The sequence below is a fragment of the Corvus moneduloides genome, chromosome 10 (assembly GCF_009650955.1).
Source record: "Corvus moneduloides isolate bCorMon1 chromosome 10, bCorMon1.pri, whole genome shotgun sequence".
Classification (NCBI taxonomy): Eukaryota; Metazoa; Chordata; class Aves; order Passeriformes; family Corvidae; genus Corvus; species Corvus moneduloides.
Genome location: NC_045485.1, coordinates 14,137,414 through 14,153,217, shown reverse-complemented (window position 1 = coordinate 14,153,217; position 15,804 = coordinate 14,137,414). Strand labels below are relative to the sequence as shown.

The 15,804-nt window shown below is 41.6% G+C and overlaps 1 protein-coding gene across 16 annotated transcripts in view; it reads left to right on the top strand.

Annotated features, from left to right (window-relative positions):
- The first annotated feature begins 2,702 nt into the window (after nt 1-2,702).
- DLG1 (discs large MAGUK scaffold protein 1) overlaps nt 2,703-15,804 on the top strand; it is a 149,689-nt gene continuing 136,587 nt past the window's right edge. For all 16 annotated transcript variants that reach the window (XM_032118987.1, XM_032118996.1, XM_032118984.1 and 13 more), the window contains exons 1-2: nt 2,703-2,792; nt 3,066-3,197. In XM_032118987.1, the coding sequence (XP_031974878.1) occupies nt 2,774-2,792; nt 3,066-3,197 (151 nt within the window). In that variant the 5' untranslated portion in view covers nt 2,703-2,773. The remainder of the gene's footprint in view (nt 2,793-3,065; nt 3,198-15,804) is intronic.

Below are 15,804 nucleotides of genomic sequence, written 5' to 3'. Positions count from 1 at the left end.
CAAACGATGCTCTGGTTCATACTCAGTTTTTTCCTTCTCCAAGGGCACTACAAAATGTCCTGAAAGCTGGAGCCTGAAAAAGACAATGTGCAATACAGGACAGTTTTGCAACACCGGCTCTAGCTGCAATGTTGCTTGTAAAAATATCATTTGCTTTCATGGAATATTTTCTGTATGTGCTGGAATTTCAAACCCGCTTTTCATACTGAAGTTTTAAGATTGTGCTTTCTGGTTCAACTGCTTTCAATCAGCAGATACACTCCCAGAACAGAAACAGAAGTGCCGGGAACCAACACCACTCTCTGAGGTACAATAAGGCTCACCTAATTGCTTCCTGACTTGCTGATCCATCATCCTGACCCCCTCTTTGATGTTTTCTTTCTTTATTTTTCCTTGAGCATTAGTAACAAGTGAGAAATGCTGTCTCAGGGTGTTATATATGGGATTATTCCTCTATCCCCAGCACAGTGACCGTATGTAATGGGATTATCTCTTATTTAAAATAAAAAAGACTTGGAAACATCAAATCCTGTGTATGAAAAAGTAGTTTCTTTATGGTGGTTCCTTTACTTGTAAAAAAAAAATTCTTTTTTTTGCTTTGTAATAATACATTTATGTCAGTCAGCAAAACAAACCCAAATGCTGCAGAAGTCTCCTTTCTGCTAGCTAAATTTAGCTTGTTCTTCCTCTCCTTCTGTATATATATTCCTCTAACATCTAAAGGGCTATTGCCCCCTTGGAGTACATTTATTGCTGGTGTAAACACTGAAAACTGATGAGGCCAGATGATGGAGCCTTCTGCCAATGTCCATTCTTAGCCTGCCTTCATTTCAAAATACCTGAACTGGTACCAGTTGGTGCCAAAATTCTGAGGTATGAATATACAGCTAGAAAGGAAGAAAATGGGCAATGTGTGTCAGTTAGCACTAAATGCATGTTCTGCTTGCTTCAAGGAGATGTGTGAATACTTTCACAGTACACAACTGTGGGAGGAGGAGAAACTCCTGGCACAAATCAAAGAACAAAACATAGGAGTATTGGGGAGGGAAAAGAGAGGCCTTTTCTAGATCTGGGTTAGATCTGTCACAGTGTCAGTTTCCTTAAGGTTAGGTCTTTTGCAAAGAGAAATCTAGTTCTGATTTTTAGACTTGAAATTTGTGAGAGTTGCCCAGGAGACTCTTTTTTAGGTTCTTTGGCTAAGCTCTTGAACATTTTCAGATGTGCTTAAATCTAAAAAGTATAAATGGAGATGCAAACTTGGATCAAAAAACCCCAAATCACATCATCAGTATTTGCTTTGAACTTTCAAGTCTCTTTCTGCCCCTCATATTTGCATAGACACAGGGTTTGAAGTGTATCAGATCAGGGGCTCTGGTTGACTGTCCATCTGATTGAGAAATAAGTTAACGTTCCCTCTCAGAACAAGAGTTATGCCTAGATTCACCAGCTTTTATGTACATTTCCTTTTAATGGGTGTATAGAATATGCTGCAAAGACCATTAACTCACACGTTTCTATCCAAGGCAGCCATTTCTATGCTCTGTCACCTCTTTGCTATCTTGCAAAAAAGCAAGCTGGTCTGCCTTTGAAGGTAACTCCTTACCATTTCCATGCCAGTTTTGAGAAAGGTCATGATTCTGACCCAATGTCAGCCTGTAGAGCTCATTTCTTAAACTTTCCAGGAAGCAAGGCTTTTCATGCTTTCTCCCATGATATCCTTATGCTAACCTTCTGCCCTCCGTTAACTGCAACAAAGCTATTTCTTTATCCTGCTTTAAGTGAGTCCTTCCTCCTCATCCTGGTCTTCACCAGGATGACTGAAGGAAAAACCCCAGCAACAGTTGGATGCCAGTGCTGCGTGTATTGCTTATTGTGTAGGCCGGCAAGGTCTGTGAGGTATCTTTGTCCTCCTGCCTGTCCCTTGACCTCCTGCAGGTAAAGCGGCTCTGGGCTCCCCGCAGCCAGGCACAGCTCTACCTGCGCTTCCTCGCCGCAGGAGCCGGTCCGTGCCCGGCACTCCCGGAGCACCAACACAGTCGTTTGGTCCGTGTTGCCCAGAAGCTCCCGCACTTAAACACGGACAAGCGATACAGCAGGTACCCGGCGCACACCTGGAGCTGTTCCGCCCTCCCGCAGCCCACGCCGGGCACCAGCAGCGGCGCGCGGGGGCCGCTCAGGGCGAGTTTCGCCGGGGGCCCGTCCCGGGGCCCGTCCCGGTGCCCGTCCCGCCGTGCCCGGCGCTGGCAGCCGGCGCCCCCGGGGCCGGGCGGGGCGGGGCGGCCCCTTTAAGGCAGGGGGAGCGCTCACCTGCCTCCTCCCCCGCCCGCCGCCAAGGTACCGGCCCCGCGCCGGGCCCTGATTGGGCGCCCGCCGGGCCCGGTCACGTGGGGGGGGCGCGCTCCCCCAGCCTCCAGGCCGCCATTTTGGCTGGAAAGTTTGGAATTTCCGAGCAGCGCGCGCGGGAGGCGGCGGGAGCGCCCCAGCCCTGCCCGTCCCGGCCCCGGCCCGCCGCGCCGCCTGCACCCCGCCGTCCCGCCCGGCCCGGCCCGGCGTGGCTCGGCCGGGCTTGCCCCGTGTCGCGCCGAGGCGCCGCGGCGGCGCCGGCGGGAGCCCCGCGCGGAGCCGCTCGCTCGCCGGGCGGCGGGGCCGGTCAGGCGGGGCGGCCGCCGCCCCCCGCACCCGGCCGGCAGGGGGCGCCGCCCCCCGCGCCGCCCCGGGCCGCGCTCCGAGTCCGCGCGGCGGAGCCCCGGGGCAGCCCCGGGCGCGGGGCGCGATGCCCGTCAGGAAGCAAGGTGAGCGCCGCACGCCCGGGGCCGCGGCCGCCGGAGCCGCCGGCTGACAGCTGCTGCCGCGGCGGGACGGGCGGGGGGGGCGGCTGGCGGGAGCCGCGGGGCTGCGGGCGGTGCGAGCACGCCGAGGGCAGCGTCCCTCCCGCTCTCTCCCGGCTGCGAACAAAGGAGCTGCCGCGCCGGGCTGGGGCGGTCCCGGCCACGGGGGCTTGTTGCATCCCCGGTGCTCCTGCCCGGTGCGCCCCGGTCAGCCGTGTGTCTGGTCTCTGCTTGCAGATACCCAGCGAGCCCTGCGCCTCCTGGAGGAATACCGCTCCAAGCTGAGCCAGACGGAGGACCGGCAGCTGCGGAACTCCATCGAGCGTGTCATCAGCATCTTCCAAAGTAACCTTTTCCAGGCGTTGATAGGTAAAGGTTGACTTCTTTCAGTTTGTGCGTAAGCCGGTTGGTTCTTGCTGATGCTGTCACTTGTGGTGTTAAGAACAAAAGGTGGTTTACCCTTAAATTAGAAGCCATGTGCTTCTTGTCGTTGTGTTTTTGTTTAGCATAGTAACACACGTGTTGTTACAGATCAACAGTTCACTTGTTACATGTACTTTCTTTATTTGAGGCTTTTGACTGATCCAAACTGCTTAAAACTGTGGAGTAGTTTTTAATTCTGTGGTATGTTATCCTAGATTTCTTTAGATTGTTTTTCCATGCATCTTTGCTCACCTGATAAATTTCTAAGGAGGGTGGGGTTTTTTTTTCTGTCTGTATGTAACAGGTTAGTGAATGAATTGAAATGTTTTTAGTTTAAGGAATCAAGCAGGTCCTGCTGAAGAGTCTCTAAAAACATCACAGAGTGTATAACTGAAGTGCAAATTTAACCTAAAGTAAATGGGAAGAAACCTCTAATGCTTCAGGGAGTACTAGTCATCTCTTCTCCTTTGTTGCATACTAAAGTGTAGTGAAAGCACTACTAATTCTTAGTTTAAAGTCCTTAGAGTGCTTGACTTAAAATGTTCCCATAACTTCTTAGAAGCACTTGCATGTAATTTTGAATTTCCTGCCTGTCTGTTTGGAAAAAAAACCTGAGCATAAATAGAACTTGCAGAATCCTGTCTTTATTTGGAAACTTCTGCAGGGAAGCAGTGAGGAGTGGTTTCTTCTTGATTGATTGTCACTATCTTTATGGCAGCTAATGTTAGTTTATCCTCAAGAATAAAGTTTGTTCTCCATCCTTGTCTTTTAACAGTAACCAGTGCCTGAATTGGCCTGATGACAAACATTGTAGCTATATTTGTTACTTGACTTTCTACATGGTTACTGTCCTAGGGGTACACATCTTCCTTCACAGGGCTGCAGCTTCTTTGAACCTGTGTTGTGGTGAAAGCATAGGGACAGGCAAAACATAAACATGCATTGCTGCTGAATGCTTTCTTCTGGAGCATTTATTTAATCTTGTGTAGATTTTCAGAAGATAGTAATTGTGCTGGGTTTTTTTTCTTATCATGTAAGTTCACAAAGGGTAACTGTGAGAATAGGTCAGTTACAAGAATCTTTTCCGTATAGGAACTCTGCATTTCTCTTCACTACACAGTTGATGCTAATCAACTCCACAGTGAAGAGCTAAATATGATCCTTGTGGGACGCGTATGAACAGATTCACTCATTGGCAGTTCAGAATGTTGGATTCTTGTGTCAAAAAATTTCAATGTCGACTGCCAGTTTTCTTGTTCTGTGTGTGTGTATGCGTGAGGGCTTCTTATTTTAAAACTCTTGAAGGTCCATGCAGTACTCTGTTTTCTTCCCTTCATTGAAAAGATACCTGTCTGTTAGCCTTTGATACTAAAACCTGCAAGATGTAGTTTCTTCTCATACCCACTTATGAATCTTCGTTGGATAAGTCTACACCTAGTTGTAGTATTGTAAGTCTACACCAAGTAGTAGACTTGAAAGAGCAGGCAACCTCATGTCTGCTGGCTTGTTCTGCAAGAGCAGAAAAGAGGAATGTGTTGTTGCCTGGGTGGGCTGTGTGGCCTGTTTTCTGGACTTGTAAGAAGCTGCACGTTGCAACCACAGGACCCTAGTTCTTGTTCAGTTCATCTGTGCACACACAGCAGGTGCTTCTTGGGCCTCTTGCATTAACTTTGCATATCCTGGGTCCCTGTATGATTGTTTACTAAATTGCATACATACATTCCCAAACCATCTGGCAGAAGGCTGGTACTTGCCAAGCAATTTATGCTGTCAGCTTGGGTCTTTCTCCTTTAACCTGCTTGCTTCTGTGGAAATACATCAGGGGAGTTCTTGTTCCTAGCAGGCTGCTCCTGGCTATTGTTTTCCTGGAAACACCTACCTTTATGGTGTGATTACTGCATGGTGGGGGTAAAGAGTGGGGAGGCTCCCAGGAAAGGATGTGATCTGGAAGATGGCCGCAGTTACTGGGAAGGCCTTGAGTTGGCTCCTGCTTGTCTTTTTTCTCCATGAAGATCTGGGAGCAGGCTGGATGAAGTATTCAGTTTTGCTGGGAGTTAGACTTACCTGGAATACGCCATTGCTCATTACTTTATGGCTGAATTTTAAGTGTGCCTTTCATAGAAGTTGTAATGTGTTCCCAACTGAAATAACCAGTGCTGTTCTGACAGCAAGTTTCAGGCTCAACTATACCAAGTTATTTCTCTTAGAGATACTTCTTCCAGAAAGTGTGCTACTTTTAGTTTCTGGTTTGGATAGGGTTTTTTTTTTTTTTTTTTAAATTTTAAACCAAAAAACAATGCAAAAAAATCCCAATCAAACTTCATCCATTTATTTTTTGCTTTTTCTGCCAAGTTACTGCACTATATCCAAGACTTGCTTGCCCATAGTAGGTAGGTTTGCGAAGGTTGTAGTCAGGATCTGCTGTCAACTTCATGTATCTTTTTTAGTATAATTTTTGACTTGGCAATCAAATGCTGTTCCTTCAAGCAATAAATAGCATTATGCACTGAAATACATCTTTGGCTTTATAATGGAGGAAATTAAATGTTACTAAAAACTACAATTTCAACAGTGTTTCATGTTTTTAGATATTAAAAGGTTTTAGAAACTAAAGATGTTTTAGAAATTGAAAGGGGTTTTTTTTTGTAATTTCCATTTGGATGCTGAAGAATAAGTAGTATTAATTTTTTATTTGAGCCTTTTATATGTTGTCCTCTCCTTTTAGTTCTCTCAATAAAATTTTAGTTCAGCAGTCTACAAGCTTGACCTTGTTCTTGAATTACGGCTCGAAATCATTTGAATTAGACTAGTAACTAGTCAGTGTGAACAGCCAGTGTCACAAGATGGACATTGCAACAGTGTTACATTTTAAGTGAGGTAACTGTAAGAACTTTGAATCTGTAACAAAAGTGGTAACCAAATATGACCTCCATGAAACAGTCTCTGAAAAAGCCCATTTTTATATTTTTTGCCTTCTGTAATGTGGTATTTTCCATTGCTTCAACCAGCTATGTGTAATAATTTCTAGTACTTTAATTAAATGAATACCAAGGGCCTGTAATTAAAATCAACCCGAGAATAGTCTCAGTTTTAAGTCAATTTCCTTTTATAAAGGCTCAAAAATGTGTGGTATCTTTTCTAGCTTATGATTTCTTGCTTCCAGTTAAAATGACTTGTTACTGATATTCTCATCATTGGTGAGCCAATTTATTACGAGACCAAAGGAAAATATCCATATATAGAAAATGGGCTAGACTTATTTTCACTTTGGTAAAGTATTTGGTATTTATCTTCAAATAGTGAGATAATAATTCTGCAGGTAAGTTCTGTTCTTAGCTTAGGCACTCTTTTACCTTTTCAGAAGCTACAGGTTCTTGAAAAGGTACAGATATATTTATCTTTTTGAAAATATAAAAAGAAAAACACTTGCATGCAAAAATAACACTTCTGACAGAAAACATGTGAAGCAGACTTCTGTTTATACACATAATATTTTTGTTTAATTAAGATCTGCTTGTAATGGGTGTCATGTTGAGGTTTACCATATTTAAATAGACTTCTAAAATTAAAAATATTATAGCTATAGCTAGAAACATGAGTTAGTTTGCTACTTTAAAAGCATTCATTTTCCTGACAATAACTAACTCCCTGCGCACTGGTGTCAGAAAAAGGGAGTTCTAGCAGAGTCGCTACATACACTGGCAGTGCAGTTGGCTGTGCTACCCTTCTTGCCTAAAGTGGGGTGTTTTTGTATATATATCTATACACATATATATATAACTTTGTAGCTATGCATATACAGGCTTTTTAGTATAAAATAGCAAATCCGACTATGGAAGATTCAATGTGTTGAATTTCATTGTGTAAGCAATCTCCTTTGTTTCACTTGGAGTCCTTTTGTATGGAGACCTGCCTTGAAAATTGTGCTTATGCACTGGCGCTCCATAGCACTAGACATCCAGTGTAGGAAATTTTGAATAAAAAAATGTAGTTGTTTCAGTAATCCTTACTAAACCAAAGAACAGCTTCCCCTCATAATCTTGAAGGTGCTTTTAACCATAGTTTGGATGAGCTTTATTGATTGAACAGAACATATTACAAATGCTGTTAATACATTTTTACACCCCAGAAAAGGATGTCCTGTCTCTGAAAATTTTGAAAAAATTGATGATTACATAAAGTAAATTCTTTTTTCAGGTTTCTCAGCAGGGTGATTGGGACTGAAAATTCTAGGAATATAAAACCTAGTCTCATCTCTGTCCATAGTGGCTTTCTGAATTAAATTAGGAAAATACACCTAGATTTTAGACTGAAGTAGACTGGACTGGGTCAGCACGCCCCAAAGATGGTCCACTTTGGAGTGGACTGACCACATTCCTGCTACCTGGTGTGTGATTTCAGCTCTGAGCTGTGTGTGGCAGCTCTGGAGCTCTTCTCGCTCCTTCGCACTTAGTCACCTTGGGAATATTTCCTATACTTGCTGGCTAACTGGAAATTAAACAAAGTTAAACACAAGTTCCTCTTCTGAAATGAAACCAAAAATACTTGCTCTTGGGGAAACCTCAGTATCAACTTTTATTTCAGCAGTACAGTTAATAGACCATATGCCATGATGACACAGTTAACTGCAAATCAGCACGAGCCTTTCCATTTTCAAAGGTTACTGAAGCCTTAGTGCACATTCTTTCAGACTCAGCTGAATAATATTTACATTAAGAATCCAGAAATTATTGTCAATAAGCTGAGGATCTTGTTAGATAGTCAATGAATATTGCTGGGGTTTGTTATTATTATGCTTTTATTAGAGGAAGGTTTTCGGAGAATGGGATCTTCTGTAACATTGGATAGTACTGAAATTGTTGCAGGTGCTAAATAGGTTATATTCGCATTGAAATCTAATCCTTGCTGCATTTTTGTGACTTTTTCCCCAGACTGCAGCTTCTGTGAGTCAGTATCTTTGCTCATGTTTGAGGCTGAAACATCCATGCAATATAATTCTTGCAACGTTCAGGTGTTTATCGACTTTCCAGATAAGTTTTCTAAAGATGTACTGTGGTTATGCTTGCTATGGTCTCCTTCGAATACACAAAAGCTGGTCAGTTTTAGAGAAATTTGACTTAGGGCTGTGTTTACAAAGGTAGTTAAGTACCTTCATCCAGATGGAAGGAGGATAAACATTTTACTTGGTGTCCAAATGATTGGAATGTTAATTTAGTCTTTGTAAGTATGTTTCTGCTGTGCAGTTTGTCCAACTGTCCCAGTCTTTGGAAGAACTTCATGTCTTCCTCTTCAAGAAACCTAATAATAAGTGAAATAGTCTCATTGCTCCTCTTTTTTAAAGAGTTACTTACTATTTTGTATGTATGTAGTGTAATTTGATAGCTTGCTTTTTTAAAGTGTTTTCCACCATCTTGCGTGTGCGTGTGGCAGGGCAATGTATTGAATTTTTGGGATTAGGTGCTGCTTTTGGTAGCCTAAAATAGCAAGTAATTAGTAAGTTGAGTAGCTACTGGTATGCAGATAAATAGTATTGTGGCAAAAGTTTATCCTTGTGGTGTTGCATTGACTGTGCATTCAGTGTTGAATAGCTGCACTGTAGAATGTATCAGTTGCAGTGTTCTCTTCCCAGGGTTACTATTGAAAGGGTCTGCTGACAAAAAAACCTTGTTAATAAGTCTGCTGTTCATCCAGGGGCTGAAAAGACAGTCAAAATTTTGAATAATTGGTATAGTTTCCAGGTTCTGGGAAAGTTTGCCCTCTGGCCTGTCCTTGCTTTATTTCCTCTGTTCTTTTACCTCTTTTCTCTAGTTGTGCTGCCTGTCTCCTTTCATACTTCTGTGTTCCTGGATTTGCTCCTCATCTCCCTCAACATTTGGTTCAGTGCTGGGTACAGTGTAGAGGAAGGGGGAAAGCATGAGAGAGGATATTTGTCCTGATCTTAGTCCTGCTTCCATGGTGGTCCTAGCAGCAAGGGCAGAACATCTTGTTCAGCTCTGCAGCTGGAATGCCCTGTGCCCTCTGTGCATCTGTTTGCCTGTATATTGAGAGGTAGAGCTTGTTTTGGTGCAGGGGGAAGGAAACTTCAAAGAAACCGAACTGTAGCAGCTGACTAGGAGTCTCCTTGCACAGATGGTTTCCTGAATTATAACTAGGCCAAATTTGCAAGATTGTTAAGAGACTGCAGAAGGTGTAGGGCTGACGCTAGAATAACCTCCTTAGCTTCATGTCCTTTCTCCAAGTTAGGGGAGGTTCTAGAGCTCTCTGGTAAAGCTTTTATAGGAATCTTGTCATGTGCAAATATCTTCCCAGCCATGCCCTCAAAACAGCTGACTTATTTTGGCTTGAAATTAAAAAGTCAGCCTAAGACAGAGGAGCAGCAAGAAGAACTTGTGGGCAAATTGTAAAAGCACTGCAACTTTAAGTGGTTTTCAGAAACTTATGTTAAAATTTGGCTGCAGGAAACACACAAGTGTTAGTGCTGGAGGAGATGCTACTCTGTGGCACACCCAGCCTTGTGTTGCGACTGCTGTCACATAATTACCTTGGAGCTTCCTGTAGGTAGAGGAAACCAATGCTTGTGCTGTCTCATCTAAGCAAAGCTGTGCACTGATATGGAAGCTCTACTTGGAGGGTTGAGTGAACGCATCCCAAAACTAGTTTGATTTTTTGAATGCATTTGTCTGGTGAGAAACCTCATCAGCCCTGTACTAACATTATCTATGGGACATACTACAAATAAAACTTGATAGTAAGGTTTTTGTTGCCACTAAAGACAGTAGTAAATATATCCCTTTAAGAAAATAGTACATTTTTGTAGTGGCTACTGGTTTGCAACTGGTGTTGAGATATTTGGGGAGGGTGGATAGCTGGGAGTTTATTTTTAGTTGGATATTTGTTGTGTGTTTAGGGGGAAGTTGGGTGGTTCTTTGGGTTTTTTAGGCTTAGGCTGATGACTAAGTGTGCATGAGGTGATATTAAATCAGAAAGTTTAGACAACAGAATATTGTTGTGTCAGTTTTCATCTGGGTGTGACAGTTTTTCCTGCCTTAATTCTGGACATAGAAGACCCTGTGGGTTTCTGAACGAAAATTGGATAAAGACAATGGGAAGCACTTTTTAAGGAAAGACTGGACATGACACTTGGTGTAGTTGACATGATGGTGTTAGGTCATAGGTTGGACTCGATCTCGGAGTTCTTTTTACCAACCTAATTGATTCTATGAAGATGTGGTGAAGGAGGGGTTAGTAAGCAAACAGGAAAATATGAATGAATAGTTTGGAAAGTGTAAGTGGTCAGGTTGGTAAGGAGTTGAATTTGTCTGAGTGTGAAAAGCAGCTAGAGGAATAAAAGCAAACAATTAGATCTGAGGTTAGATGAGGGCAGTTTCAGCTAAGCACCAATTCAGGAGAACTGGAAGTGAAAAATGGAAAATAACATCTCCTGGAATTTGAATTAAGCAAAAAAGTGTGTGCAGAAAGGATGTTCAAAGGGTGGGACACAGTTACTGGAACAAGTGGAAGAGCTGGGGATCAGTAGCTGGATGCTGCAGCTTGCAGCAAAGGATCTTGTAGAACAGAACGTGTAGTGAGAAAGCTGCACCACAAGTTGCTCCTTAAATTTTTGAGACGTTTTGATTGTGTGCATCAGTTTTAAAGAAGAAATAGTTCCCCAAACAGCCAACCCTGAAAGGGGCTTTACAGAGGTTGTGATGAGGCTGGTTTTCACTTCTCATAGTAAAAATGCATACACTGATTTTTGATCAGACACGCACACCATGACAACACAACCATTAAATACACAAAGAGAGTGGTTACTTAACTCTGGTCATTGGCTTGGTAAATGGACATGAAGCTTTTCTTGATGTTTGTATTTTTTTGTTCATCACTAATCATGCTCTTTTCAGGTTGTGCTTTACTTATATTAAATGGATATTCCTAGCTTGATGTAGCAGGTGAAGTAAGCATGCATGATTGAGCCTTCCTTGGAGTTACTAGGAGCTGCTTTATGACTGAAGAATGAAAGGCTGTAGTGTTGGCAGACTCTTTTGCCTGTTCTGACAGTGATCATGACTCTGTTTTGTCTATACGTTTGTTATGTTGGGCTGTTAAGAATTTGGCAGATACCGTATATCTCAAATTGCTCTGAACTGAAATAGCATGTTGACCTTTGTTTTCCTTTCTAGTAGTTTTAAGGCTTAAGTTTTCAAGTGCTTTGGGTGCTTTGGCAGGAAGCCCTAAGAAATAAAGCTGTCGTTCCCTCTCCTCCTTGATTTAGAGAAGTACTTAATTTATAATGGGATAGCACCTCTTCCTGGACAACACACAGGTAGTCAAATTCTTAACAAACCTGTTTTTTCAAATATGGGTAATGTCATAAACAAAAGCAGGCATTTGCATGTGCTCTATTTAGATCAACAAATGTCTGAGAAGAGGCAGACCAATGAGAGATGACAAAGGAATTGCTTACACGGACTAAACTGAAATAAGTCAATTTCTGATGGAATTCATAAACTCCTTGGTTGCTTGCAGATCTGAGGGAGGGTGGTGTCTCTGAGAGGTTCTCCTGAACAAAGCTGGTATTGAAAGCTTTGTGTGGTAAAGTCTGTATGGTGATGCAAAGTTATCTAGTGTTTTGCTGTCTTGCTGGCTTTGGCTGAAATTGGTTTGTTCTGCTGTTGAAGACCTATCAGAAAGGAGCACCTGTCAATGTCAGTGCAGAATTAAGTAAGTAGCTGAAGCATGTAAATCCTGGTCATGCTGCCATGCAGAAGGACCTCGACAAGCTGAGGAAATGGGCTGACAGGAACCTCATGGAGCTCAACAAGTAGAAATGTAGAGTCCAGCACCTGGGGAGAAATAATCCTATGTACCAATATATACTGTGTGTCACCCAGCTGGAAAAAAATATTGCAAGTAGCGATGTGGGGGTCCTGGTGACAAAAAGTTGAATGTGAACAATCAGTGTGCTTTGAAACAAAAGGTGGTAAATAGTCTCTTGGGCTGCATTAGACAGCCAGCATTAGAATTGCCAGCAGGTAAACCCTTCCCTTTGCATTTTAGAATGCAAAACATGAATTTAGATTTTATAAAAAAAATGAACAAACAGAAAAGAAGCATGAGCTTCCTAAATTAATTCTTGTTCATGTGCAAAGCTGTTAACTACATTAAAACTGAAAACCTTCACATGGGGATACAATTAATACAGCATACACAAATGTGATTGTTAAATTCACGTATATTGTGGTAGCAGTTTATACCCTTGTGTATTACATGATGTAAGGACAACAGTTCACTGGTTTACATGGACAGTATCCAGAGCAGTCTGTTGTAGTAAACGTGTAACTGTTCAAGGTCATGAAATGCTGAGCTTGTGTGGAATTTCCTGGCATTTATTTAAGAAAAATCATCTATAACCCACAAATGGTCAAGATGCTTAAAGTGTAAAAATGCAAAGCCTAAAAATAGTAGGTTACTGTGATCATTAGAGGAATGGTTTCAATTAAAAAAAAAATAAATCACAGAATCATTTAAGGTGCAAAGGACCTTTATGGTCATTGAGTCTAACCTTTAACACAGCATTGCGAAGTCTACCACTAAACCATATCCCTAAACACCACATCTGCAAGTCTTTTAAACACCTCTTGTGACTCAACCATTCTCCTGGACAGCCTTTTCCAATGCTTGACAACCCCTTCAGAGAAGAAATTTTTCCTAATTTCCAATCTAAATCTCCCCTGGCACCACTTGAGGTCATTTCCTCTTGTCCTATCCCTTGTTACTTTGAGACCGGCACTCACCTCAACTACAACTCTGTTTCAGGTCGATAAATAGTAAATGCCAATGAAATTTAATTGGTTCCCTCCATACCATAATACAGAGGTTCAATATCAGAAACCAACATCATGTAAAAAAATTACAGGGAGTTGCTTGATGCTTGTTTGAAAACCAGAACATATCAAAAGATGGTCAGAGAGGAACGGAATGGGAGACTGAGTAAAGGGAATCTTTCCCATGGAGGTGCACAGTGTTGAATGTTTCTTCCTCCTCACTGTTGTTTTGTTGAGGTTATTGTTGTTTGCTGACATATTCTATGCTTTACTCTTTCTTCTCTACTTTGCAGTTGCATTTGAATTTCTTGTATGTACTGTGTATTTTATATATGCTGGATGTTCTTTGTTCTGTTACCCCCTGAAATTTTTTTGCCCAGTTCTCAAGGTTGGCTTCCTTTGACCAGTAATTAGCGGTTGCTGAATTGCTTGTAGACTTGAGGCCTCTGATACCATCCTGTGTCTTTGTTTTCAAGGCCTCTGCTGTCATGCTATGCCTTTGCTCTTCTATGCAGCTTTTTTTTCCTGAGGTCATAGGTAATCCATTCCCTATGGAATAACCCATTTTTATTGGTATGTGTTAGCTGTTACACACACACAGATGTAAATTTGTACATTCAGCCTGCGTGTGTGCATGTACTTGTATTTATGTACAGCTTTTAGTTAGCTTTGGACAACTGTGTGATGTAACACTGAATGATTTCACATATTTTTGTATACTATTTATGGAATATATGTAGCAAATATTTATTTATGTATAAGCCGTGTGTATTATATATAAAAATATTTATAGAAATAGGTGTTGGCTCACACAGTTGTCTGAAGATAAGTAAAAGCCATGCAAGTTAGATGAGTCTCCTGGTCTTTAGATAATTGGTGGTAGAGTTGGACAAACTAAAACAAAGCTCTGGGCAGGCCAGGACAAGTGCAGAGGCCTGGTTATTCACTTAACACAAGGCCCATGGACTGTTATGAGTAATGCCAACACCTTGTATATAGGGTTGCCCCATTCCCTTAAGAAAATGCTGTTATAGGTATCCCGTCTTTCACTTGCAAAGTTACAAGTTATCAAAAGGTTCACATGTAAGTGGATGCAGGGAATAATTCTGCTCAGCTTAATTGTCCTAGCTGACTATACTAAAATTAAATATTCCTTTCTGTAGGTGCATGTGGAGAACTTGGCTTGGCAATGAGATTTTTTAGAACATGCACTGACCTTAAGTTATCTTGATTACAAGTGTACCCTCTGTTGAATATATAGCAAAAAGTAGCAGACACTGCACATACCTGTACAAATGGTAAGCAGAGGCCTTATGTTTGATTTCTAAGGAGCGGGGAAGAAATTGATCTTGAGGAATGGTGTCATGTTGCTGGTTGGAATCCTTGTCCGTGGAGGCAGATTCTTTAGACAGAATTGATGTAGTCTCTTGAACCGCCCTCAAATACACTTTAGGAAAGAAAAGAATTTGTTTCTGCAGTTCTGCTGTTCTTTTAATTACTGTGTTGTGGTTTTTAGTGAAGCTGGATCTCCCTTGTAAAGTCGATTTGGGTTTCAGTTTGTATTTGGCAGATAACTCTTGTTTGCTTTAAAAGTGAGCAGTTTTAGCTTCTGGCATATCATGTTATTGGTGAACTAGCCTGTTCAAAGAACAAAACTAAGATGAGTGGAGAATATGAGAAGGGGGTGAGCAATACACCAGCAAATGGCTTTTAGAGTAAAAAACCCCAGTTTGTCACCGTTGCTTATCTTTTCACACTACTAATAGGCTAAGAATACAATTTTCCTTTTCATAAGAGTGCTCATTGCAGAACTGGTGGTCTGTCACCTTGTATAGGCTTTTATCCTTTTTGCTGTCAACCATATTTCTGATTTGGCTACTTAATGTGGTTTTACTTGTAGGCAGACCAAATTTCAGGATGGTTTTATGTGTTGCCTACCATTCATCACTTTTTGTCACTTTGGATTCCTAAAACTCTGTGCTCCTATTTTTCAAGTTTCAGCTGTTCCTTTAATGTTCCCCTCTAGTTTTGAAATGTTCCCCATCGGTGTTTTCTTTTGCTGTTTTGTGATACCTGGTTTGAATCAGTTTTCTGTAGCTTAGTTTTCTGTAACTTAGTTTGGGATATAATCTCTCTTGCAATTAATATGGGAGAAAAGTGCTGTAACAAGAAATGGCACATCCTAGCTTGAAGAAGGAATCTGACCATAAATACAACTAAAACTTAGTATTTTACTACCTGCTATTTGTAATAATTAGGAAAATGTTAGAACTTTTCATATGCTAATGTGTCCACACATATTTAACATGTGTTCAGTACATATTCAAATGTGTTGAGGTGATGAAATATTTTTGTGAGCTGATATATAGCTGTAGAAAAGAAGAAGGAATTTTTAGATTTAATTTAGTATGGTTTAAGTTTCTTGCTTTATAAAAGTGTAATTGTCAACTTGCATTCTTGTGGACCTAATGCGTTCAGGGTTCATAGGTGGCTTGCCTATACTTGTACACACTTAATGTTTGCATTCTGAATAGTAAAAATGGAAACTTTTTTTTAAGAAGGTAGATATTATCATATAGATACCAAGTTTCTAGAAACTTTGTGGATTTGGAGCAAGTCCAGGATAAACAGAAACTAATCCCCTCATTAAGTGGTGCATATATGTCTTGCCATCTTTCAATAGCAAGTCTATTGTGGTGTCCTGCATAGAGAAGTGGAGGTGAGGT